Source organism: Labrus bergylta, chromosome 20 (genome assembly GCF_963930695.1).
Source record: "Labrus bergylta chromosome 20, fLabBer1.1, whole genome shotgun sequence".
NCBI classification, from domain to species: Eukaryota; Metazoa; Chordata; class Actinopteri; order Labriformes; family Labridae; genus Labrus; species Labrus bergylta.
In genome coordinates, this window is record NC_089214.1 from 2,993,943 (window position 1) to 3,021,442 (window position 27,500).

The following is a 27,500-nucleotide window of genomic DNA, read 5'->3' on the forward strand; positions in this document are numbered from 1 at the left end:
AAGCAGGTTGATGAGAGGTGAATGAGTGGGAATAGTTTCTCATGCGTCTATTGTTTATTTTTTTTTTGTCTTAGATGATCAGGAAACACATCATTGTCCCTCCTTTTGTGTGTTCAGGAACTTTTTAAAAAAGTCTAAATAAAAAGATAAAACAGCGGCATCAGGTATCTTGTAATTCATCAAGAGTTAAAATTCTATTATTGTTACAACCGTACACACAAATACCGACACCCCCCCCGCCCCCCCCCACCCACTGTGTTTTGTCGCCTCGTTCCTCGAATCCTCATTCACCGGCGCTCTCCCAGGACACTTGTGACGGGCGGAGTCTCGTGTGTCACACGTCAAGGAGGATAGAGAAAAGACGCGTGTCAGAGCGGACGGGGGGGGAGATATGAAAAGAAGACCTGGGGGGGTGGGGGGGGAACGAGTGGGCGTGACATTTTCACATGCATCGTCACGGGTCCGCTGGGTAGCCTCCGCCGTGGGAGCTGCTGCAGGTTTTATGTCTCGTGAATAGTAATGCCACACACACACACACACACACACACACACACACAGACACACACACACACGCAGAGATGCCACAGGGCTGCAGCAGGAATACAGTACTGTGCTGCTGCTGCATAATAACAAAAGCAGTGTATTAGATCGTCTGAGCGGCGGTCTCTGGGCTGTGACAAACACCGCGGCAGGCGCCAATCGAAAAAAAAAGTCGCTACACACAACTTGTGCTCACGTTCTAATTTTAAACCTGTAGCTCTCTTAGGGGGGGAATGTGGTCGATGAAGATGCAGACAAGAGGAGGATCATTAGGAAATGTATCTTAAGCAGAACTACTTTGCTTCCTCCCCCCCCCCCACTAATGTCCCCTCTCCCCCGCCGTAAGTTTTTCAGCGGCCTGTCCGCCAGCCCTTTCATCCCCGCTGCTGCCATGTCCAACTTCTCAAACGCGACAGACAACGACAAATTTATGGATGACTGGGGACCTTCATTAGGCGATGCAGAAAAAAACGAGTAGTAAGAGAATGCAGCGGGAAAAGGATTTCCTACCGCCGCCTAATGATGCGCGTAGCGAGGGCAGGAGTCGGTTTTGATTGCGGCCGCAGAGAGGGGCAGCTTTCGGACACAGCAGCAGCATATATTAACTCAGGAGACTGAAGAAGCTGTGTTTGTCTTCTTCTTCTTCTTTTTTTTTTTTTCCCGCCTCCTTACATCGCCCTGCATGACGAGCTTGTGGTCAGGGTCGCCACTCGAGGTTCGTTCAAGCTCCATCACGGCCGCTGAGGCGAGAATGATGACAAGTCAGAGGTCAGGGGATGTAAAGAAAAGAGAGCAGGGCGAACAAGGGATGAAACAACGAGAGAGAACATAATGGGAGGACAAAAAAAGAGCACATGACTGGCATACAGGAAGGAAGAAAGTGAGAGGTAGATTTAGTGGAATCCAAAGAGAGACAGAAGCCTCTTTCAGACACGATTAAATGAGCTGTCGTTGAATAAGTCTCTTCTCTGAGAAAGCGGTGATGACAATCTTGCATGTTTGGACCATGCAGGATTCTTTTACACAATCCAGCCGGGCTTAAATCTTAATCAAATGCTGTCACATATGGACTCAGAGTGGCAGGCTCTCTCTTGTCAGAGATTTATATACTGAGCTCTGATTCTCTGCTGATGCACAGTGAAGTATTGTCACTTCTTAGTGCTGTGTTTCCATGTCTACCTTTTTCTTTTGTTAAGCTGGTAGCTTGTTCAAGTTGTATCATAAGGAGTTCAGAAGTTACTGTCCTCTCTTTTTCTTCACTTTTCTTTCTTTACATACTTGACAGAAGTAGAAAAAGAAAAACCCGACAAGCCTCAGTTTTCACAAGTTAAGCAGAATAAGCGTGATTGTGTTGCCTCTCTCTATGTGTGGAAATCAAACATTTGCATTCGCTGTTGGACACATTTCAAGTCTCTGAGTTGATGTGAGCAGAGCCAGCAGCTCTACCTCAATGAACTGAAATTCTGTCACATTTTCAGTGTTCAGTCTATACGTGTGAATGGAGGTTAATGTAAAGGCTACAGCAGCACAATCCAGGATTATGAAATCAATGATTGTTTTATTATGAGCACTGAAATAAATATATCCACAAAGTAACATGAAAACGCTGCAAGTGGACAAATAATCAGACTCGAAACCAGAAATACTTTATTAATCCCAGGGGGGAAATGTGTTTGCTACAGTTGCCTATAACACCAAAAATCAGCAGGAAGTACAGATAAGTTCACAATATAAAATAAAAAAAAATAGAAATAACAATATAATAAACAAAAGTACCAAGTGAAAGCAATAATAAAGTAGTATAAGTAATAATCTATGTTCAAGCGCAGGTAATTGAGAATATAAACAATATTTACAAATATGAATACACACTGATGGATTAACAGCGTAGATATTGCACAGTTCATGTATAGATTGCACGTTTGATGTATAAATATTGTCCAGTTTTCAACAGATTGCACAGTTTTAGTAAAAATACAGATCATCACAACTGTCTGACAGTATACAGAAAGAATCCATCGCTAAATAAAGAGTGGGACACTTCCTTTGAAGCCAAAACTTTAATATCAACAATTAACACTAAACAAGAAAAAGACTAATGTGAACAAGACTGAATGAGACAACAGTGCAGATATATCTAATATGTAAGGATGTATCTGATAGAGGCAGTGTGAGGTGGTAAGATTATGTCTTTTGGTTTTTTATATATATATTTTTTTATTATTAGTTTTTATTTTTCATTTATATTATTTTATTATTGTTATTAGATTATTATTTTTTTTTTTTTATTAATTATTTTTTGTTGTAGTTGTTTTTTTTTTGTTTTTTTTTAATTGTTCCTGTTGCGTGTGAATGTTTTTGCTTTCTTTCATCATTAGCTCAGTATTATTATTATTATTATTATTATTCTTGTCTCTACATGAATTTGATGACATCTAGATGTTGATTTGCACGGGGGGGATGTGAATGTCAGTACTGTGCTGTTGTAAGACAGTTTAAAGATATATGTTACTGCTGCTGGTACTGTCTTGTCTGCACTGTGTCTATGGTTTGGGATAAAATGAATTAAAATAAAACAATTGGAGCTAGAGAGTTTAGACAGACTCTTAGGAGCCGCTTTCCTCCAGAAAGACGCTGCGAAAGCTGAAATCCAACAAGTGTATTTGTTCAAATCAAAATATCTCATTACACTTAACATCAGCCACACATCTCTGACAAGTCCTGAAAAACATCTCATTTTAAGATCTAAAAACAATTAAAGCCTGATTAAGTGCAGCAAGCAAACATTAGTCTTTAATTGTCTTATGAGGTCGTGACCTTGTTTCAAGAACATGAACAAACTTTTAACTCATTACCAGCAAGTTCAGACCTTCTTTTTCTGCACTAGATGTCTTAGGATAAGACTTGGTCTATTTCAGGTGATTATGACTCATAATGAGTGTAAATTAGATGTGTTTTGACTGGAAATGAGACAAATACACTTGGAGCACAGATTTGAGCTTTTGCAGCGAGATGTCTTTGCAGCAATTAGTGTTCATCTCAAGGCTGCATGCTGAAAACACATACTGGAGCCATTATCTATATATCTATCTATCTATTTCAAAACGTTTTATACTTAATAGATATTAAGAATTAAACACATGAGAAGTGAGGGCTCATACCAGAACAACCCTTGAATGTAGCGGTAGATAACTTAATTTAAAAAATGACTTGTTTCATGAAGGAGGATATTTGCAGAGAAAATAAAACGAGTGAGAAATGGACAAACTATATATAGTGAAAGTACAAAGAGTCCTTCAACTGCAAAGATCAAAATGTCACTTTTTAAACTTCACTTTCACATTGAGTATTTCCCGTCGTGTCTTACTTGGCTCAGCTGGTACCAAAGAGGTGTAGTTCTGTCCCTACTGGTCATGTCATGTTTGATTGGAGCCATTACAAAACGCTACAGGAACAGAGTCATTTTATTTTTTTGTTCAAACTTTATTTGAGCAGGTTGGTCCCATTGAGATTACAAACCTCTTGTCCAAGGAAGACCTGGTGAGGACAGTTAGCTACACCAAAAAAACAAAACGTTACAAACAGAGACACAAAGAGAGACGAAGTACAATTTATAAAAAAACACTAAAGTTTGGATTAAAAGAGAGAACCATCTATGAGTGAAATCTGGGAGTCTGTTGTTAAAGCAGTTCAACATCCAATAGAATCTGCTTCCAGGTCTTTTTATTTTAGATTTCAAAACATTTAAGGACACCAGCTCCTCGAGGTTTCAAGTCATGCTGCAGCAGACTCCAGGACTGAGGGAGCAGAAAACCCAAAATGTCCCAGTATCAGATGAAGTGTTTGGGACAGAGAGCCTAAAGAAAAGTCCTGAGGAGAGTCTCTGTGTCTGAATGCAAAAAGCAGCCCAATTCACACATACTCCGTGCACGCCGCGGTCCGTCAGCGCCGCGCACTACGTTGTACTTAGCTTCCACTCGAGTCAGTCATCGTGTTCACACGGGGGGCGCTGCGGTCCGTCTCCGGTGCGAGCCACCGACGGCACTGCGCTCTGCTCCGTTTCAAATACGCAGCGGGTCTATTTTCACCGGAGTGCGCTGCAGGCACGCGTCAAGCCGGACAGAATATGACGGCCCGGACAGGAAGTCAGACAAGGAAACACAAAGAGCGTCCGGTCAATTTCAAAATAAAACACAATATACCGACTCACGATCGTATTTTTCATCACTTCATCAACATGACGTCAAAACAGGAACTGAATTAAAAACAATGCATCCTCAGAAAGACAAAGCAACATGTTGTTTGCATGTTTTTCTCTTGATTCCCGCGGGATCTTGTAGTTCTCCTGTGATGTGTCATGGGTGCACTCCACTTAAAAATAAAATAAATACCACAATAATGATGATTCACCATGATTTAACCCTTTGAGTGATGAGTAAGGCGTGTCATGACTATTCATGGACATAATGTTCACTAAACTTTTGTGTCTATCTTGCCATAATATCATTTTGTAATGTCCAATAATTCACCCGTACTGAAAGTGATTTTATTTTATAACGGGCCCCGGAGTCATTTTGTATGTCAAAGTGGAGCGCTGCAGTTTTACGTTTGGCAAAGGCTGCTTTAGCAGATGGATGAAGCCACATTGCTACAACTAGCATGTATGAACTGAAGGGGCTGGAGATGAGAAAGCATCGGCGAGGAGAGAGAGAGAGAGAGAGAGAGCGAGAGAGGAAAGAAAGAAGGCAGCATATGCTAATGAAAGCATGTGCAGGGAGTGGCGAGGGCCTCGGCAGTCGCTACCCTGAGAGCACACAGCGGATCTGTGGAAAAGGTCATTGGAGCGGATTGGGGACGAGGGGGCCTCCCAGGCTGGATAGACTCTCTCTCTTGTTTTTTTCCTCTGTCCGTATGGCTCTCTCTTTTCTTCCTCTCTCGTCTGCTCGGGTCTGCTTCAGTGCGGAGGTGGTGGTGAGCTGATAATCGAGGCGGTAAAGCCGTCTCATTCCCTCGTCTCAGTCTCTAATGAAGTCCCCACTATTAAAGCTCTATAATTCTTCTATTGCACAGCGCACACCCCTCCTCACTCCCCCCCCCCCCCCCTCTCTCTCTCTCTCTCTCTGCCTTTCTCTCTGTCAATGCACCATCCTATCCCACCAACCTTACCCCCCACCATCCCACCAATCATAATTGAATAACTCTGAGTAAATGAGGAGAAAGTCTCCTGAATGGGAGCAGAACGGTCACACTCGGCCCTCGGTGCATCAATCAGGACGTCTGATTGAAAAGACAGAGAGAGAGAGAGGGTAGGTGGTTAGTATGGCGGCTACATGTCACCTTGCCGATAACTCCCAGAGTCTTTTCAGATGCAAATGAGAGCAAAGACAATGAGGTTTTTTTGTAATAGAAAATGAGAAGGAAGAGGATGTGAGAGATAGCTCTGGAGTCATATGCCAGAGCTGCTCAGATGTTTTATGACTTACAGCTTCTTTTGTTTTTTGTACCAGAACAGAAAATAAGGTGAAAATGTCAGTCAGTGCATGTGTGAAACAGGACTCCCGGTTCAAACAGCGGACGTCTGCAACACAGAGAATCACCTGCGTCCACCGCCCTCACACACACAAAAGCAGCTAATGCAATAACGGCCGCAGGCGACTGTTAAATAATGTTTAATATCAGGCAGGCCGCAGATGAAATATTGATGTGTTGCTGCACAGCAGGAGAGTGAGTGAGTGAGTGAGTGAGTGAGTGAGTTAGAGATCGACTCCTGTCAGCCTGCTTCTAACCTCCTTATTTAACCGTCTGCAGGTACCAGAAGCTGTGGAAGAGCTACGTCAAACTACGCCACCTGCTGGCCAACAGCCCCAAGGTCAAGCAGCTTGACAAGCAGAAGCTGACGCAAAGAGAGGTGGGCTGGAAGAAAAACAAACACACTCTGATTTTTCTCTTTTTTTGTTTTGTTATTACTGTCACACTCATGTTTCAACAATGCCAGGTGGCCTGTGTTTGTAATGTGGATTCGGTGCCATGTGCTTTCAATTTAAATATTTAAAAACTTCGCTCGGTGCTGATTCGAAAGGTTACGCTGAGCACTCGCACGCTCCTCACAATTGAAGGATAAACAGCTAAGAATTTTCCCAAAAACAAAACTATTACCTTCACCGTGATTCCTGCTGTGCAAAGTGATTCAGATGCTGCTTATCTGGAACTCCTGCCTTGAAGTAACAGGGTTGCTTTTTCACTTAACAAAAGGGAGCCAATATTTACAAAAGGCAGCATTATCTCTGCTTTGGTTTTTGTTGTTGTTGTTAAGAAAACACAGCCGGGCTTTCACACCTTTTTAATGATTTACCACAACAGAGTCGTATTTTAAGACTGAATCCAGAGGCTTACTAAGAAAATATTCATTTGCACATAAGCTCCATGTTCTTAAGACTAGATATGTGTTTTTTTTAAGTATTTCAAAATGTGTAGTTAAAGCTCCTGTGAGGAGTTTTAAACCGGTTATGAAACAGACTGAATTTCATACTGATGCCTCTTTTTGAACAAGACAATCAACTTTTTCAATTTCAATCATTTTTTTATTGTTCATGTTTAAACATTGTCACTTACAATGAAGGAAAAACAAGATGTTGTGGTTGTAACAACAGCCCGCAAATATACAGGAGAGGACAATCATATACAGTATATCATACAGATAATTCCTTATACAATACATTTCAAAAGGGATGAAAACAGCAGACAAAAGGGGCAAACAAAGATTGAATCATCTCTCTCCCCTGGATTAACACAACACAAAGTATATATCTCCTATAGAGGTATTTGTAATGTCAATGCTGCTGCTGGGGGGGGGGGTAAAGTCAACACAAATGAAAAGTTCCTCACAGCAGCTTTAAACATATGGTAATAGACTTTTTTTTTTTTTTTTTTTAAATTTAAGTTGATTCAAAATTTTTCAAACCAGGACCCCATTTTCTTAAATTGCTAGTTGATGCAAAAAAAAACTTTTTTTCTTTTAAAGCTAAAACTCAGATTTTAACATTTATCCTTGGACTGTTACCGTTCCTTGGCTACTTAACATTTACTGAACAGCTGACACTTATTTAAATTGATTTCATTTAATTCTCTAACAGTTCAGGCACTAAACTCCAACATGTTTCTACATTTTTGGTCCCAGGATATAATTGTAATAAGCGTATCTCCCGCTGTCTTTCTTTCAGTTATACTTCACTCTTATTTTGTTGTGCTAAGAATAGAAAGTGTCTTTTATTAACTAAATGACAGAGACGGACTATTCTAATATGAAAACTTTTTTACAGTGATGACCTCATGTCTAAATCAGCTTCACAAAGCAATGAAACACTGTAAGGCTGATTGAGACATGGTGTCATCACAAAGTCAGGGGCGGCAGAATTGTGCAACTCTGGTTGACTGTGTGAATATTCTTCAAGAAAGCATCCTTCTGCTCACCTTTGCATGGTCATGTCAATGCACAGTTCACTACGAAAAAGATCTTTTGTGATTTTAAAATGTCACCTTGTTAGCGTTGATGTGTAATCTGTAACTTTTTACCTCTAAAATTGCCATCGGCCTCGATAGAGCTGCGTTTAGTAATGCATGATTTAGATGAATTTACAGCTCAGAATAAAAACGGCCGTAACAGCTCTCCTGAGTTTTGCGTGAAGGTCAAACAAACCTCTTGGGACGCAGACTGGAAAAGGTTTGGGTTCGGTGAAGTAATGACCGTGTAGCCACAGGGAATCAAAGGGTACAGGTGCTCTGTGTGTGTGTGTGTGTGTGTGTGTGTGTGTGTGTGTGTGTGTGTGTGTGTGTGTGTGTGTGTGTGTGTGTGTGTGTGTGTGTGTGTGTGTGTGTGTGTATGGCCTCAAGTAGCTTTATCCCACCATATATCTCCTGTCGGGGACCGCCGTGAAGTTTTCTAAAGTAGATACAGCTCCTGCACTTTCTTTGAGGTGGTGCCGCAGATCCTCTTCCTTTGCTGTGTTTGATACACTCTGAACCAATAATGAGCAAGACAACTCGGAGCTCAATTAGCTTGTTTCCCAGGTAGCTCGGTGAAGCTGTCCCGCTAACAGGCCCTGACAATCCCACTGTCAACCTGCAGCCGGAGCAATTAGTGAAGCCAAACACATGCACACTCACACACTGTGGGTCCATCAGGCTTCCAGCTCGAGCATTAGCCATGTCAGTGTCTCTCCTCTGCAGTGGCAGCGTGGCATCACTGCTCATTTAATGCCCGAGGGAACACACTTCCAGCTTTTCTGTGTAAATGGTCTTTTCAGTGGAAGACTTAAGCGTCTGCAGCTCTGATGGGGTATCTTCTCTACCATTAAGATTCACCCTGTCAGGTGGTGTTCACAGCAACACCTCGCTTCTCCTGCAGGAATCTTTAGTTACCTCAGTGTGCTCCGTGTGCAGCCTGTACGTCGGGTTCCAGGCAGACCAAAGGTGAGTGCCGCCCGAGGCTGAAAAGTTGCCTTCACACACAGAGGCGTTTGATTCTGCACCCCCAAATTCCAGATCTCATGCACAGAGAGAATGCGTGTGTGTGGGTGTAGATGGTGTGGCACTTGAGCATCATGCAGGCTGTCACTGTGTTGCTGCCCAGATGGACTTTTGTGTGATTCCCCTCATCCAAAAGCTTGACTTTGCCTCAAACATACAGACTGATGTCATCTTCAGAAAATGCTAGATTGTCTGATAGTTTTGGGATAATTTTGCTTTTCTTTTTGAAATGTGTATTTAAGAAGTGGCACTTTTAGACCGCCTTACAAGCACCTTTTTTTTTCCTGAAGGAGATTTTGTTCTACAACGGCAACAAAAATCCAAAATCAAATCTAAATTTTCAGGCATTGGCAGAATCTTTGTTTGAGTCTACCTTCTTAGTGAGATTTTTAAATAAAACATAAAGACCAGGAACAGGCCATTCATTAAATCCTCAAAGTCTCAAGAAATTGTAAATGGACTTGAGCTTGTTTTGCGCTTTTCTAGTCTTCTGACTACTCAAAGCTCTTTTACACCGCAGGTCCACCTCCCCATTCACACACTGATGGCAGAGGCTGCTATGCAAAGTGTCCATCAGTATTAACTAATCAATTCTTACACATTCAACTTGAGGTTAGGTGTCTTGCCCTGGGGATCGAATCCCGACATTCCGGTTCAGAGAGGACCGACTCTTCCTCTGAGCCACAGCCACCTGTACTCCTGTATAAATCACAGTTAACCACTTATAATGAAAACTGCTAATGATTCTTAATCTGTATAACATATTTCCTTCTTAATACTGATATCAATTATGCAACTAATATAAATCTATGTTCACTTATGAGCATATATATGCACCAATAATAAGTAATGAAATCCCTAATATGCTGCACTTTTAATTTATCGTCCTACTATTGAATAATCAGAATAATTTTTTCTCTACAAAAGTGAAACACAGAGAAGAAGAAAAAAAAAATACTTCTTCATTTGTTAAAAAAAATATTCGAGATAATAATGAAGTAATTATACAGAAGTGTGCTACTTTATTATGTCATATCTCTCATTTGAATAAGTATTCAGCCCCGAGTCTCTGCCTTGGCAGTGAATTCAGCTCTGCGTCGTCTCTATCAGCTCAGCATATGTGGATTTGGGGATTTGCTCTGATGCTTCCTCGCAGATTTGGCCGAGCTCAGTGGAGCTGTGTGAGGAGCATCTTTTAAAAAGCTATCTTAAACTCCTTTCCCGCAGATTTTTTCTCCGTTGGTTTCTAGTCTGGGCTTCAGCCGGGCCACACAAGAACTTAACATCCTGTTCCTCAGCATATTTCAGTGCTGACTGCAGTGTGTGTTCATGAGGATGATTGTCCTACGGCAACATCGATGAGCCCAATCTGAAGACTTTTCATTGATTTGATGCGGTCTGTGTTTTTATGTATTCCTAATTTAACCTCACATCCCTGTATGTCCAGAACATCTTATATTAAGAGCATGCAACCTCAATGAGGTCAGCTAGGACAAAAAAAAAAAAGTGTCGTCCAAGGGGAGAAGTTGTCAAAGTTGCTTAAAAAAGTTAATAATTATCCTCTGGATAGCAGAAATATCTACAAAAACATTTATGACAATCTGTTATCACTTTTAAGAGGCTTCCATCTTGAACACCTACTACTAAGGACTCACAATAACACCGGCTCGTCATCAGTATTTCTTCAGTTAAAGCTCAAAAAAAGGAAAATGAGCATTGGCCCATAATGAGCATCTGAAGTTTTGACAGGCCAGTGGCATGATGCTTTAATTAAGCGCTTGAATGTAAGCCCTTTACTGCACACTACAAAGCAATTAATGGTATTAATTATGGTTATATTATTAATTATGGTATGCACCATGAACATAATAACTAGAAAGACATGTGGTGTTTTGTATGTGTAAACTCAGTTAAATTAGCAAAAAGCCAAATGAAGATTTTGTCTGCAATATGTGAATACCACTCCAACATGGACCTTTAATAATCATCTGAAAACACCTGAATGAACAGAGTAGAATAGAGTGACTTTACCCACTCTACAGTTTAATTTACTGTGCTTCAGCCCCATGCACATGTCCATCCATAATGGACATAACAAGTTATAGAAAGAGGAAGATGGAAAAGTATTAAGCAATAAAATCCAGTGCATTCACTGCAGTCTTGGGTGTTTTAGGACTTTTGGATATTATTGCACAAATGAGTTTGAAAAACATCAGCAAGCATCCAATACAGAGAATACAAACCAAAGCATGCAGCTGCTTTAATCTTCCAGCTCTGCATCTCTCAGACTTCTGCAGACAATGATACGAGGATAAGCCGAAGTCACCTAATTTAAACCGCAAAAAAAAAACCCAAAAAAGTAAGTAAGGGAGCGAAAACACGGCCACTGATGTGCTCTTGCATTCTGCAAACATTTCAGAATTTCAGACGCCGTCTTTTGGTGTTTGACCTTCGCCTGATCCCCACAAACAACACAAACACTCCTCTCAGGCGAAGGACGTGATGATAAAAGTCTAATGTGTCGTGACTTGTCTGTTTGACCGGCACAAAGTTAGTCTCCCTCCGATCCTTTTTAATTATTTAGTTTTCGTACTTGTGTCCACTCCCTGACCCTGCAGAGAGCCCGGCATGAATGAAGTATTTACATATCATTCGCACTTTGCTGTGATTACTGCTTTCCATATACAGTGGCTTGGCTGGCCATGGAAACATTAGCTGTGTGTTTGTGAGTGAGTGTGTTTGTGAGTGAGTGAGTGTGTGTGTGTGTGTGTTTGTGCATGCGTTGCGCGTGGGCGAGCGTGTTCACTTTGATGCGCAGTTCAAAGTAGGATGGCATTATTTATTCATGCCTTTGTTGTTCTTATTTCCTCTGCGAGTCAAAAAATTCCTGGCGTTCCATTTTAGGGCAGATCACGGCGCAGCTCAGACGCAGTCGATAGCGTCTCCGTTGAATGAAACACATTTTCGGCGCTCACACACATTTAGGAGGGTGCAGTCTGTCAATACATCTCCCATCTTGGTTGTTATTTGTAGGACTCTCTTGTCTCAAACTCCCCCCCCACACCACCCACCTCTCTTTCTCTCCTGACTGAAACTCCACTTATGTGCTGTAGCTGACATGATGCTGTGTGTGTGTGTGTGTGTGTGTCTATAATGATTCCTGCTGCTTGCTGATGGAGAAACCTCCAGGCTCTTGCACGGTGGTCCTAATGGGCAGGCAGGTGTCTCAGCTCCTGCTTTCTGGGGACTGAAGACCGCAGTATCATTCCTCCTACACCCAGCACCAGCAGCTCCACCACTGCCCACAGCCACGCAGAACCCATAGCGGGGCCCTCAATTAGCCGGCACCAGCCGAGCTGTCACTTCCCCTGTTGCTCCCGTCCACTGCTGTGCCTGTGCGCGCGTCATACCATGGAGGTTTCATTTTATTGCATGTGCCAGACTATGTGTTGTAGGGAGATAGAGGAGGAGGGGAAGAGGAGGGGTATGGGTGAGGATGGGAGCTGTCCCTGATGGCTGTGCTCCGGCGGATCAATAATTGACTGGCTGGTTGTTTGTGCAGGAAGCTCTTCAGAAGATCCGTCAGAAGAACACCATGCGCCGCGAGGTGACAGTGGAGCTGAGCAGTCAGGGCTTCTGGAAGACCGGCATCCGCTCCGACGTCTGTCAGGTAACAAAACCCCCGACAACTGTACGCACGAGCACCCAACTTGACATGTACACGTATGCTGCAGTACATAAGAATGAATCTGAACACGTGAACCCAAGCATAACAATCATGCACACAGATCCTGGACTCAGTCACACAAAGGCACCCACTGTTTGACGTTTGCATAACATTTACACAATAGTAATAACTTTATTTTTAAAGCACTTTAAAGGGGTTTAAAGTGCTTTGACACACAAGCCGAACAAAAGAGTTACCAAACAACATGAACAGCAAACGAGTGCAAAGACCAGAGAGAACCAAAACCAACAAAAATACCCCCAAACATCATGAGAAACCAAGAAACACTCAACACACAACAACATGAAATGAAACAGAAAAGACCAAAGATGTCTGAGGAAGTGAGACCTTAAGAGATAGGAACAATACATAGAGATAAGATTTTATTTTATTATGTTTTTATTCCAATGTTTTATTCTGATGATTTATTATTTTATTTTTAATCTCTGTAGCACTTTGTATGGAAGCCCATTTCCACCAGTTAAAAAAATAAAAATGAAAACTGAAATTATGAGATAATAAAGTCAGAATAATGAAGTAAATTATGAGAGGGCATTATGAGATAAAAAGTCTATAAAAAGTCAAAATTATGAGTCATTATTGTGACTTTATTATCTCATCATTTTAAGATTAAAAATCTCAACAAAGCCAGATTTTCAATTTTTATTTTTTTTAACTGGCGGAAATGGGCTTCCATAACTTTGAGATTTTTTCCAAAAATATCAAGTGCATTACAAATACAATTGTTTATTATTATTATTAAAAGAGCAAATAGAAAGAACGGTTAAAAAAAGAGGTCAGAAAAAATAAAAACAAAGATAAAGCAATAAAAGAGAGAGAAAGGCATTACACAGTGATGAAAGAAAAATGATCAATTATAGGAAATAAATACAGTTATGAGGGATAAAAGCATTAATAAAGAGATTTAAACATTTTAAAAGAAGAGCGATAAAAGTGACATAAATAAATGGAAATCAAACTCCCCATGCTGGTGAATTAGTTGTTAGTGCCCCGTGTTCAGAGGCTCTAGACTTCCAAGCGGGCGGCCCGGGTTCGAAACCAACCTGGATGTTATTCCCCTCTCTCTCTCTCTCTCTCTCCCTCTCAGTGATTTCTGACTCTACCCACCGTCCTCTCTCTAACTAAAGGCATAAAAAAAAAAATCTGAAACATAAACTTTCCATGTTTGTAATTGGTTTTTAAATGAAAGAGAATAAAACGATGAAACAGACTAAAGGGAGGCTGCTGTTATTACAGTTAGAGCCTCAACATGGTTGAAATCCTTTATAATTAAAGTAATAAATATCTCTTTTATGAAAAATAGTTTTAATGTTTAAAAGGGAAAATTAGGAAGAGTGTCATTTTTGGTTTTTGAATATATTGAATGAAGTTAGAATAACAAATGACAAAAAGAACAAATCCTTAAATGAGGCTGAAAACGTCAGCGTTTAGCGTTTGTGTTGATTAATGACTTAAAAAAATGAATTTTATAGACTGAGAGTTCAAACACCTGCTTGCCTGTAAACACCACTCTGTACTTCTACTGTTAGAATCAGACCTAATCCAGCCTCAGTGTCTTTAGGGTCCAAACAGCAGCCAGACTATGAACAGCCCTAAAAGTTATCAATCAAATATTAAAATCAAATTTTAAACCTGCCTGAGGCTAATTCAGGAGAGCTGAATGTTTAACTTGTATGGTCATATTTAATAGAGAATTTTACCTTATTACATTTTCTGTCTAGAAGAGACTTTTAAAAGACTTTTAAAAGACTTTTCAAAGAGTTAAAAATATTTGTGTTTCAGTTTGTGTGACACAACTGATGTGTTGGACCAAAACTAGCTTTTCACAGACTTAAAGGTTACATATTATGCAGTCCGTCCTTTACCTGCTCCACTTTTCAGAAAATGTGAGCTCAAACAGGCCGATTGGTGATTTTCCCGTTGTGACATCACAAAGGGCAGTAACCCCTCCCCCAGGCAGATGACACTCCCACAGCTAGGTGTTTGTTCTGCCCTCTGAGTCTACCTTCTCAGTAAACACAAGGGCATTCCCTTCCAGAGAGGGGGAGTGGTCAGACACAGCTTATTTACATATTTAAAGGTACAGACACAGAAACAGCCTGTTCTGAGCAGGGCTGAAATAGAGGGGTTTATAGACATGATCAAATACAGGATCAGAGTGGATTTAGAACAAGGAAACTTCCCACACATGTTTTGAGGAGCTCAGAGACTTATTGAAACTGGTTGAAGAGGAGGAGAATATGTGACCTTTAAATTCTCACAATAACACAAACAAAGTATCCAGACGAGGCAGCAGTAGAGCAGACATCCATGTTTCCTTCGTAACTGTTGTTTTTCAATGGATTCTGCTGTCTTTTATAAAAACTATGTTAGGCCAATATCACCTTTGGTTGAAGATGGTTGAAGGCTTCTCAGGAGGAGTCTTCAAGATCTTCAAACAAGTCAACTTAACTTTGGATCAAGCTTTGAATTTAAGAGAACTTACTTGGTCTATCACAGCTCATTTCCAGTACACCTAGAATAACAAAAACAACACTAACAACCTTTTGTTGTGTCCAAAACAAAAACCTTCAGGGGTCTTCCTTTGATCAGGCATGTTGCCCTGCAGGGGTAACACCGCAGACATTACAGGTGGTTTCATGGCTGCCAGTTAAAAAGCAATCTACTACGAATCCCTTATTCTTCATACAAAAAATCTGAACACAACTTCTGTAGAATGATGACCCAACTTCCAAGAAATAGTTCCCCCAATTTGTAACAACGGGTTCTTTTCTTTTTTGTTAAATTCTCACATACATGCACATACACATACATGCAGCTGTACTTTCCACTTAGATGGACACGGATCAGTGCTCATAGCGCGAGTCACACATCTAGAAAGTTTCCTTCTGATCTTTCCACACGTTGCGTCACTTCTCCGTTCGAGTGTCAAAATCAGTGTCGGGGAAGTGGACTCCCGCAGAGCTTCAGCGGCCGTACCCTTCATTAAGTTAGGTCTCAGACTGGGGGTTTTATTTCTATACAGTAAGAACACAATGTACTTTCATCTCCCATGATGCACTTTTTTGTGTCTTGATTTCACTAAATGGGACATTAATGCAGTTTACAGTTCCTTGCATGCATACATTTCAGCCTGTGCAGCCCTAATGACATTTGAATCATAACCTTGAATGTGTAAGTGCCATGCTCTGCACACCAAAGCGTGGAGATCTGTTCTTGGATTTGTCAGCGCGATGAAAATGGAGTAGCATGCTTGATTTTAATATTCTATTATTTACTGTCTGATCTTGCATTTTCTGCCTGTTACTCAAGAAAAAAAAAAAAATTGCCATCAACATTGCGAGTCTTTTTCCTCCGCAACACATCCCTCTCTCCCTGCTTGCAGCCTGCAGCTGATGCTCACATTTGGAGCAGGAATGACAGAAAAGTTTCTTGCCTCGCAGACCAGACCTCTCTTACAGCAAGGTCTAGCAAAGAAGGATCCGATCCATAATTGCCTCCCAATTATATTTGCTTCAAGCTATACTGCTACGACTAATTGGTTCATGAATAATTTCAGTTGGAACTGCGGCGGTACACTCTGCACAACGTGTGACACAGACAAGTGATAACAGCAAAACTGACCCATAGCTTCTTGATTCGAAAAAAAAAAGAAAGCCGGCGCTGTATTCAGAACAAAATCAACACCCTCATTACTGACATTGCTCGGCTACACCAAGGTTGTTTCACTTGAAAGGCTCTGTCAAGGACCAGGCTACACATTGGAGGCAGGAAGTGAATTTATTAACCCATCAATGTTTTTGTTTTTTTTAAATTTAATCCACACATTTTTCTTTTTTTTGATTAAGTGCTCTTACTTTTTCTTCCTGCCACCGTCTTGTACCTGATTAAATCCCTGTGAAGGCTATCAGTCGGTCCAAAACAGGTCAAGGAAAAGAAGAAAGGCGTGGGATGCTCTTTATTTACCGCAAATGTATCTGTGCATCATCATGTGCCTTATAGATTAGTACTCCTACATATATCGTAACCTAGAGAGAGAGCTTTGGTTGTTGCATAAATGCCCTGGAAACCCGAGTCCACAAATGCCTTCATGCTCTTTGATTAAGTGATTGAAAATAATAGTAAGCGTTTGAAAAACAAGAATTAAGTTCCTCTAAACTTTCCTGATATTTGGGTTTTAAGTTGGTGATGTTTCCTTCTCCTTTCTTCTGCAAAACTACCATGAGAATAATCTCACATAGTGCAACCGGTTCTCCAGTAGGGGATCTAGTTCTAGAGGATTGTGGGCGGGACTTTAAATATGTTAATTTTAAAAATATGAGTCATGCATGTTTCCTCAAATAATTAGACTGAGAAGTTGGTAAGTGTATGTTTTATAAACCCCATTTTAGATTTACAGTCATTACTTCAGTGCTGTAAACTGATGCAACTGCAGAAAGGTTTTTTTGCTGCCAGTTTGGATACTAGAATATAGCAACATCACAGTTTAATAAACAGAGATCAGAAAAAAAGGCCGACAAATGAGCTCATAAAACATGGCACAGTATCTGAGAGGAAAATATCTGTATATTCATCCCTGTTTAAAGCCTTTCCCCATGAAAATCAAAATCCAGATCAATTTATAAAGTGCATTTCTTGACAGTGTTTGTTGCTTGTTAATGACTCAGTGACTATAGGTGTCGTTTTAGCAACACAAATGTCCTTAGTGTTGGTCAGCGGGTACCTGGGTGAAAAATGAGTTTGAAGAGTTTGACGCCAGACTGCGGACATAAAGTTTCAGAATGACTTTTAAAGGTAGTGTGAGCACAGTTTAAAATCCGTGCTTGCAATATTTCAACCAGGAGGGAAAAAGAAAATTCTGGCCGCCCGTCCACTTTGGACAGTCTCCAAACTGCCCAAACGTCAACCCTGACAGCAAATTAGAAATTTCCCACCTTTTAATTACCAGAGTATCAACTCTAACAAGCCTTTTCTACACACACACTCACTCAGTCACTCCGGCACTCATCAGAGCAGGTCAGGAGCTGTAGACACGACCAGGGCCCCGGCTTTGTTAATTGGCTGCTTAACAAGGCCTGGGGAGGGTGTCACCGCGGCCCCCACGATGGCCCCAGGGCTACGTGGCAGCACCGTTTGTAGCCGCCGGGCCTCGCACTCACCCCCCCCTCCCCCAGTAGCACTAATTAAAACATGCATGGCTCCCTGCTCTCTCATGTGGTGGCACGAGGTTAATGTGTGTACACTCGTTTCTGAGCCTCTCTCTCTCGACGACCGGCCGACTTGATAAGCCTCCACTAATGATTCTGTAGATTGGCTCTCTGACTGACGGACTCGTTTGCTGACCGGGCAACTGTTTTCTCTTGCACTCTCGCAGTCAGTGTCACACTCCCTCTCTGATATGCGCACTCACACGTCATCCACCACCTCCTCCTCCTCCTCCTCTCGCTCACTTTGTTGCTCTCAAACTTCTCCTTTTTAACACACGAGGGTCAGAATGGGACTGACAGTGTTTGTCCGAATGTGAGTGTGTCAACATGTCGAAATGGGCTTCGATTGGGCTGTCCGGTCCAGATGTGAATCGCCCTCCTCTCTCTGTCATTCTCCCCCTCACAGCGCCAGCGATTGGGTTTTTGATTATTTCATCTCTCTGTTGCGGAGCACCACTTAATAAATAATGACTGGCTGATTGATTTCTCCCTCCCCTGTTCGTTCTATCAACCCCTCTCCTTTTCTCTCCCACAATCTCTTCATCACACTTTCTCTCTAAAAAAAAAAAAACACACACACACACTCCCATCTCTCTTCTTCCACATAAGGCACGTTTCTTATTTTCTATCTTTTCCCATTTTCCCACCCTTTGATATTTTCTCTCTGTATGTTGTTCACATTTTTCCCTTTTTTTTGACAATTCTCTCCGTCCCTCCACAGCACGCCATGATGCTGCCTGTCCTCACGCACCATATCCGGTACCACCAGTGTCTGATGCACCTGGACGACCTCATTGGCTATGTCTTCAAGGAGCGCTGCCTCCTTCAGGTAAGACACAGTCGTGACATTTGCTTACTTACAAAAGTGAACCGAACTTTGCAACACAATTTGTTTTTGCAAATGTAATTTTGTGGATTCTTTGAGATGCTCTGTATCCTTATAATTTGCACAACCTCGACTTGGAGGAAATTTAAGTCAACAGAGGAAATTATTTGAATAACATGGGGGTTTAAAATGTATTTTAATTTAGAAAAATCTGACACTTGTTTCACCATTTTGACCCATTTACCAAACAATGTGCTGCTCCCTCTGCATGGAGCTTTCTCCAGAATGACTTGAAACTGAAAGCGAAATAAGATATTTCTTGAAAAAAACTTGACACCATTGGACAGTGCCTGACATTTGAAATTGTGATCTGTGATCTCAACTCCTGAACTTTATCTGAGAACCAATTTGCACCATTTTAATAATATTAACATATTGTTTGTGTACTGTTTGTACATGTTGTCATGTTTATTATGACGTGTGCTGCAGCTGCCATCTTGGCCAGGTCAGAGATCTTGATGTCAATGGATTAATCACTTAGTTAAATAAAGGCATACATATGATGTAAGATTAATAATTTATGTGGTAGCTGATATGTTTTTACTTGATTAAATTATTATTATTTTTTAAACTTCTCTTTATTGGGTTTTTTTCTTTTTTCAAATACAGATAAAAAACAAATCTGAGACATGTTTATTCATACATCAAACCAACACAAAAAACAAAATGATAATAAATAAACAAAAAGATAAGATATAAAAAACATAAGTACAAACACAACAAATATCATACCAAAATAATAAGATAAACAAAAAAAAGAGATTTAAATAGTAATAATAATACAACTTGGAGGATGTCAAGTGTACTTGATTAAAGTTTAGACGCAAAGTTGAAATAATGATCTCCAGTGGTTAAAATGTGATCTAACATCAAATGTTGATGTTGATAAAGTCATAAAAAAAAAAACGTATGAGGTAGAAAAACAGACTTGAAAAACAGAAGTCCTATCTCTGAGCAGCCAAGAAAACGCTGAAGTCTATAGCCATTAAAAGTTATTATTTTGGATCAGTTTAAATTGGATCGTGTTAAAAATCCCCTCACTCCCTTTGCAAGTCCATTTCCTGAAAGTTATAGGCTGGCATGGTTGATAACGACCAAGAAAGATAAAGGTAGGTAAATCCCTGCGGTTCTATTAGGAGGCCGGTTAGATAGCGCCCGATAAGAAAGTCAACATATTTTTTTCAGGAGGGTTTTTTTTTTTTTGTGCACAGAGATCCTGGAAGGCAGCGTTTGCCTCATTATTGTGCCCATTCCACCTCTGCCGGGAGAGTTCAGGTATAGACTCAGGGGCTCAGGAGTCATCTGAGGTAACCCACACGCCGGCCTGAGTCACATCTCTGCAGCGAGCAGCCCGGGTCTGCTGTGAGGCGCAGTGACAGTAGTCAGGACAACAACAGCCTCCTCCGTAATGCCTTCCCCCCCCCCACTGTCAGGTCTGCAGCCTCAAGCTGTGTGCTCTCAGAGTGAGCCCCGCGGCTGCCTCCAGCAATATTGAAGAGCTGTCATAACCTGATACATTAGAAATCAATGTGTTGTAGCCTATTCATAGTTAAAGAGGGGAAGGATGCATTAAGATGTGCTCAAGGCTCTGTGTGTGTTCGGCCTGCGTGCATGACAGCGCGTTGCTCTTGAGTGTGTGTTTACGGGCGCGGGGGGGGGAGGGGGGGGTGGATTTTGCACATATTGATCCACGATTGGCCTTTTCGTCGTTTGCATAATGACGGGCCTGTCATTATTAGCGCTAAAAAGGAGACACTGACCTGCTGCGAGGCCGGCCGTCACCTGACAGGCTGAGGCCCCCTTTCATCGCCCATTTGAGCTTGACATGTGCGTCTCTCAGGGAGAAGTTAATGGATGTGTCTGTCCCTTCATCTTCTACACAAACAAAAACAAAACAATCAGTTTGATGCTAGCAGCTACACATGCAGGCCTCTGCAGTGTGAGTGGCCTGTCTCTCTGCATCACAATTCTGTCCACTGAGGTGTTAACAGTACGACATTGCTCTATGTGTGTGTGTGTGTTTGGACAAAGTCAGGGTTGTCAGCAGTTCACCACTACTGGGACTGAAAATGACCCAAGTAGGGAGCCATCATTGCCGGGCTTACAACACTCTCCTCATCTCCTGCCCACATCAGCGGCAAACGTCCCACAGCACACACTCCCTCTGCCCAAATGGGTTTGGACAGAGCGGCTTCACTAGTGCGACGGTGCTTGTTCAAACAGCCCTGGTTTCAGATCTGCCATCACCTCCCATTTCGCCTCCACACTGATGGGACGATCACGTTTAATGAGTTGAATGATTTCCAGAGGCAGTGCCATCCATTTTTCAAGTGAGGGAATCTGGAACCGCTCTCTGATTGCATTATGAATGAAGTGTGCTTCGATACAAGATGTGTGTGACCTATGAATTCATTTAGCTGCAGCTGTTTGTAATGTATGGGTGTTTAATAAAGACATTTTCAAACCACACTATCACTGTTGGAATACCCTAGATCAGGGGCCTGAGGCTTAAACATCTGGATCCAAAAAGTGGTCTCTTTGGCCATAAATACCTGAATTGCTACTTGAATTAGCATTTCAGTGCTGGTGCTGGAGGTGGTGATAAAACCACACAAAAGTTGCATTTATAAGCGAGACAGAGGGAATGAGTATTTTGAGCATACTGATCATTTGGATCAATGGCTAATGTTTTACAGATGGTTTGACACGTTTCTATCAACGTTTTGATGTTCTGATCACTTTCATAGTCCTTTCGCAGCTCCCGTAAAATCAGAGCTGACGTCCTCTGTGAAGTGGCAGGTGGCACCTGATCAAGCTCAGGCTGAAAGGAAGTAGCATGGAGCTGCCATGATAAAGGGCCTACAATCCTCTCTGGTGGGGAAGTGGGGAATTAAAGCGGTACCAACTTCAGACGGGTGACAAATTAAAGGATAAACTAAAATAAATTTGTTGGTACTGGGCCACATTGTGCTTCCAGTTCCTTGGCGAGGCTTCATACCAGTTACTGAACTGTACTTGATGGGAGGAACCACCATTGGTTTAAATGATGTTCCACCATTTGGTGTTTAGATGATGGTGGACTCTTTAACAGGTAGGTCCAAAGCGTTCCCATAAATATCAAATGGGATGTGATCTGGTCTCCATAGTCTCCTTAAAAGAGGATATAACTGTATCATTGTCGGATAACTTAACCACTTCAGTGCCTTGCTCAAGGGCACCTCAGCAGGGCTCAAGAAGTTAATTGGCACCACTGCAGCTGCCAGACCGATTGCCAGATTTGCCAGGTCTTGTTACTTATCTTGATTCTTGCCTGAGTAACATCCAACAGATTTCAAATGGTAATAGTGGTTGTTTCAAAGTTACAAACGTCTCCCATGATCCTTTGCTGCATCGTAAAGGCATCAAATTATCTTTTTTAATTACTGTACTGATTAGAAGACCCATAGTGACATACGTTTTTTTTTTTTTTTTTTTTTTTTTTTGGTTTTCAAGAATAATTTCTTGAGACGAAACATTACTTGGGCGGTTATTCCTAGTTTGGGAAGATTAAAACAGTAACTCAGAACAGGAGTTTTTGTTCTTGCTGTGAAGGCTAATGAGCTGTACTCCCATTAAAGGAAACCAGAATTTATATTTCCTTTTTTCATATTTTCCTTTAGAAGAGATGAAAGCGGTTCATCTGGGAAACCAAGAGGGGTTGGGTGGGTCTGTACAGAATCAGTGCTTGTTTCCAGCTCATTCTCTGTAATGTTTTAATGAAAGCATATCTGTGAATCAAAAAATCACAAGAAGACCGCATGTTGTAAATGTGTAATCACTATACTCAGAATCAAATGATGTTCTCGCTGCTTCTCTGACTCAGTGCAGCATCATACCTGATATTGCAGTACAGAATGGCAATGTGATCCTGGCATGAGGCAACTGAACAAAAAAGCCAGCCTGAGCGCAGGAGCCCTGCACTCTGCACTTCCCCCCGCCTGGATCCAGCGGAGCCACGGCCCTTTGAAGCTCCTCTTCTGAGAGCCTCCCTGTTAAACATTTAACATTTAAAACTTGGTGGAGGGTGGGGGCTGGAGAGACATGTGTTCATGGTCGCCACATGCCTCTGCATCCCCGCGTCCGTCGGACCCGCATAATCCTACCCCACCTCCTGTTGCTTCATCCCCATACTTCACTTTTGACCCATGCTGACAGAATGAAAGGCATCACAGAGCATCTCAATAATTTAACTGTACAAGTCCTCGGCCCCGCTGCTGATATGGCATGCTTTTGTTTGTGTGCTCTGACGAACGCTGCCGTGACTCTGTGTACTGAGTAATGAGGGTATTTTGTATTTATTTTTTCTTATTCATGGTGATGTTTTCATTGCCCTGCTATTGAGGTCAGCACCTGTTTCAATCGTGGCTGCTCTGAATACCATTTTTAAGTCTTAAAAATATTAGCTTGTGCTTCTGAACAAAATATTTGAACATTTGTTTGCACAGAACAAATACGGTGAAATCTGGAATATAAGTCACACCGGTATATAGGACAGTCAGTTGGCGTCTTTCAGAGTGGAAGGAAGTCTAAACTATCCTAATGGGAGACAACTTCCATTGCTTTCTGCAAAGTTCACAATGTGCATCTGTGTGTAGTTTGTAATACAGCTAACCACTAGAGGTGGGGAAAAGTTAAATCGCAATTTCTTGTATCGTTACTCAAGTATCATGATAATATCGTATTGTGGGGCCACTGGTGATTCCCTCCCCCCCATTAACCACCAGGACGGTAGTTCAGCTCTCAGCCTTCAGTAAAGTTGCTGACCAACCAATTAGCCGGGATATGCACGACTGACATCCACTGGTCATTTGTAGTCTTGAATTTTAGAATCTTTTCAAACAAAACCAGCACAAAATGAGGTTTATTTACTTCACAGTATACCACAATTTACTTTAGATGCAGGATTATGACCTAATAAGGGAGACAAGCTGTTAAAAAGTGGTGCTGGCAGCTTGGTCCATGCCGCTATATACCCCAGCATGCTCTCCACAGATAATTGGTGGCTTGCAATATTCAATGAATTGGGATGAACTTTCAATCAGGCGAGGTTTTGTGTCGCGGGTGTTGGTGGCAGCTTTGACAGCACGTCTCTGCATTTTGTACTGCTTTATATATGTATTTTTATGGGAAAAGTAGGTTTTAAAGTGTCTTATATAGTTAATTTTGTACAATATAAATGCTATATACCAAGCAACATTGCAAGATGTGCACGTCATATATCGTGCTGCTGATGAAGACCCAAAGGTTGAAACTTATTGTATCTTCAACCACAGTCAAACCACAGCTGATCTCGATTCAACCTTGACCCAAGGGGTTAATAGAAGTCTGAATGTACACACTTATAAAGAAGCTGTTGCTTTATAGTCCAATGTCGGACTGTATTATACTTCCGACTGTTACGGAATCATATTCTCCCATTCTTCATTTGATTTGGACGTATGGTGGGAAGCATCTCTCTGACCCTGTGTTGGGATCACTGCCCTGCCCTTGCTGTGTTTACCTCCTATTATTCACAGTTATAAAGAGCAGTGATTGAGGAACAGGATGTTTGCTGTTAGATGACCCTGAAGGATGTGTAGAACTGAAAAGGTTACACAGATTACTGAGACTGTGTTCAGCTCAAGTCGTCCTGTCCTTCCTGTCATCAATTCCAGGAACTTGTTGGAGATAACACAAACAGGCCCAATCGACCAATCACAGTGCAGCTAACAACAACCATACAAACGCAAAATCAGACTGCACCCAGTCACCTTTCACAGCAATCTTGAAATAAAAGAAAATCGAACATGGAGAAGTCAGTTTTGAAATACTCTTTGTAGAAGTCACCAGGTGGGGGATTGTTCCAAATCCTCAGCACTAAGATAAAACAAAGAGCACTTTTTACTTTAACACAGGTATAGCCAACAGTTACAAATAAAGGAGTAATTTAACTTTTTACTATCTGCTTTGTATTAATGCCCGATTTAAAAAAAAAAAAAAAAAAAAAAACACAATATTGGAACTGCTGAAATACACTCATGGGCCGGTATAATCTGCTGATGTTGGCCAAACAGATGTTTTTGAAAACACAGCTGAAGAGAACACTGCAAATGTATCTGACTGTTTTCTAAAGCACTTATTTCCCACAAATAAAAAAACCTAAATGAGATTATTTTATTTGAAAGTTGGTAGAAATCTTGCACACAGTAAAACCCCCAAATTTTCATTAAATGACAAATAAACCTATAAATTGTAGAACCAGAGAAAACCAAATTTTCATAGTGGTCTCTTTCTTCTGTAACTACATACTGTATGTTAGCTAATATTGGCCATTTGGAAAATACAGAATTTACAATGTGGAAAATCATACTGGATGGGTTTAGGATATCCTGTCAGCATGTATTCTGAGAGGCTCCATAGCTCGCAATGTCTGCAGCACATGTAGCAAGGCATCTCTGTTAAGCAAATGGTAGACTGGACTACAGTGGTTACAGTTAGTCTAATGCAGTTACAGTATTTGATGAAGAAATCAGCATGAAGAGCTAATCGTCATGATCATATTAGAGCAAAAAGACAAACATAAAGGCATTATTTTCATCACAGCTTAATTATTCCCTGTATCTGCTGCCATATCGGTAATCAGTGATTTGACTCTGAAATAAGTATTGTATCAGCCACCAAATCCCACATTAGCGGGGTTATCGTTGCAAAGCAGATCAAATATACAAAATTGGCAAGCGACTTCCATCTCCCTTTATTTTTGCACCTCTGAGCCCTGATTTACCGGTGTACTTTATTAAATAGTGCAGTGCTCTACACCACATTTACACTGTTGAGTGCTGCTTGCCAAACAGGCAGTTTGCCCATCATTTTCCCCCTGCATGCGGATTGCAACAACACTCTTTCCAGTAAAGTCTGCCGCTCTCCAACTGAGCAATGATGTTTATTCCCGTTTAGCCAAAGGCAGTTGAGCAGCAGCTGAGGCAGTGATCACTAAATCCAAATCCCTCCCGATACTTTACGTAGTCATTATGTTGACAGGAACAGTTGCAGACGTCAATCCTCGCCACAGATTCAGCTTAAAAGCCAATACTGGTGTTGGATGTTGTCCTTAACAGCGGAGGACCTGCAGTGTTTACAGAATAACTGATGTATTTCGCTTGATGCAGTACCAAACTCTGCAGTTCAGGCTGTGCAGCAGGCAGTCATTGACTTGTGTGTCTGACATCGCACAATGGGGGAGTTGGAATTGGAAGTAGACGTGTTTGTTGTTGTTTCTTACTTATATTTTTATCAAACTGTCAACGCGGCGCTGAGACTTGCATGATTTCAGCTCGTGTCATGTCAAATAACTAGCTTTTTTTTTTCTCCCACATAAAAGAAAAACTGCATTTCCCCCGCCTTAACCACAGGAAAACGAAAAAGTACAATTGCTGTTGAATTTGTCGCCTCTGTTCGAAGCCTACAAAGCTGAAGGCCTCTTGAGCAACTATAAATATTGAAAACTCTCTGTTAACGCTTTACATATATATCTCATTGGAGCTTGAAATTGATTTGAAGTTGGCTGAAAGGAGACAAGCATTTTGAAAAGCAAGCCCACGGGGGAGAGTAGTTGGAGATTTTTTTTTTTTTTTGTTGGGGCTGAGATTAACATTCTAGTAATGTAAGATTGATAAAGGCTTGACATATCCTACTGAGCCATATCTCTTCCCTTTTTCTTCCCTCAGCGACTTTGAGATGTCGAGCCGCGGCAGTCTTTCTAGGCACAGCGGGTTTTTTTTGTCCTCTTCGCACACAAAGCTGAATTCAGACTAATGTGTTTCCTTCAGGGTTATTTCACCTTAAATTCCCACTCTCGCCTCACTTTACAGGTTAGAAAGTTTAAGTCGTTAATTTCCATACAAACAACTTCAGCGCGACAAAGTGGCACCAGGGACTCTCTCTCTTTCTTTCTCTCTCTGTGTGTCTTTTTGAATGGGTCACCTAAGTGCAGCCGCCGCTCCTCTTTCCCTCGGAGCGATTGCTGATCCGACATTTATTAGACTTGATTTGCTTTGACCAGTGTTACCGTTTGTAATTAGTCTGTGGCTAAAAGAGGAAATGGAACAGATCCAGGCTCTGTGGAAGGCATTCACAGGCCCTGGGGTTTGGCTCAGTTGTTGATGCTTAAATTCGCCGCTCATGGTGGAATCATATTGGCCCTTTGTGACCAAGAATGACGCCCCAGAAAAAATTAAACACGACGACTACATTAGGAACTAAAAAACCCCGGCGGTAGCATTTCAGCTACATCGGGAGAAGCATGAGGCTGTTTGTTTGAATCGCACCATGACCAGACAACAACACTGTTAGGAAATCCACTGCTCTTTGTCTTTGAGAGTTGAGTGGATGTTTAGAAGCACATGAACAGCAGGTAGTATAAAAGAGAAATGTGACAATTGCAAAATGCCTGGCTTTTGTAGAGTTCTGGAAAACCGCTATTTTATCACTTTATCCATGAGCTGCCAGCCACACTTTAGTGACAAACTAAGTGAGAGTTAAGCTTTGAGCAGGTTCAATGTATTGTGCGGCTGAC

The 27,500-nt window shown here is 41.4% G+C and overlaps 1 protein-coding gene across 1 annotated transcript in view; it reads left to right on the forward strand.

Moving 5' to 3' along the window:
- drosha (drosha ribonuclease III) overlaps positions 1 to 27,500 on the forward strand; it is a gene marked incomplete in the record, with an annotated part of 121,107 nt that overhangs the window by 21,643 nt on the left and 71,964 nt on the right. The window contains 3 exon segments of the mRNA XM_065949190.1: positions 6,349 to 6,448; positions 12,629 to 12,736; positions 18,743 to 18,850. Coding sequence (XP_065805262.1) covers positions 6,349 to 6,448; positions 12,629 to 12,736; positions 18,743 to 18,850 — 316 coding nt within the window.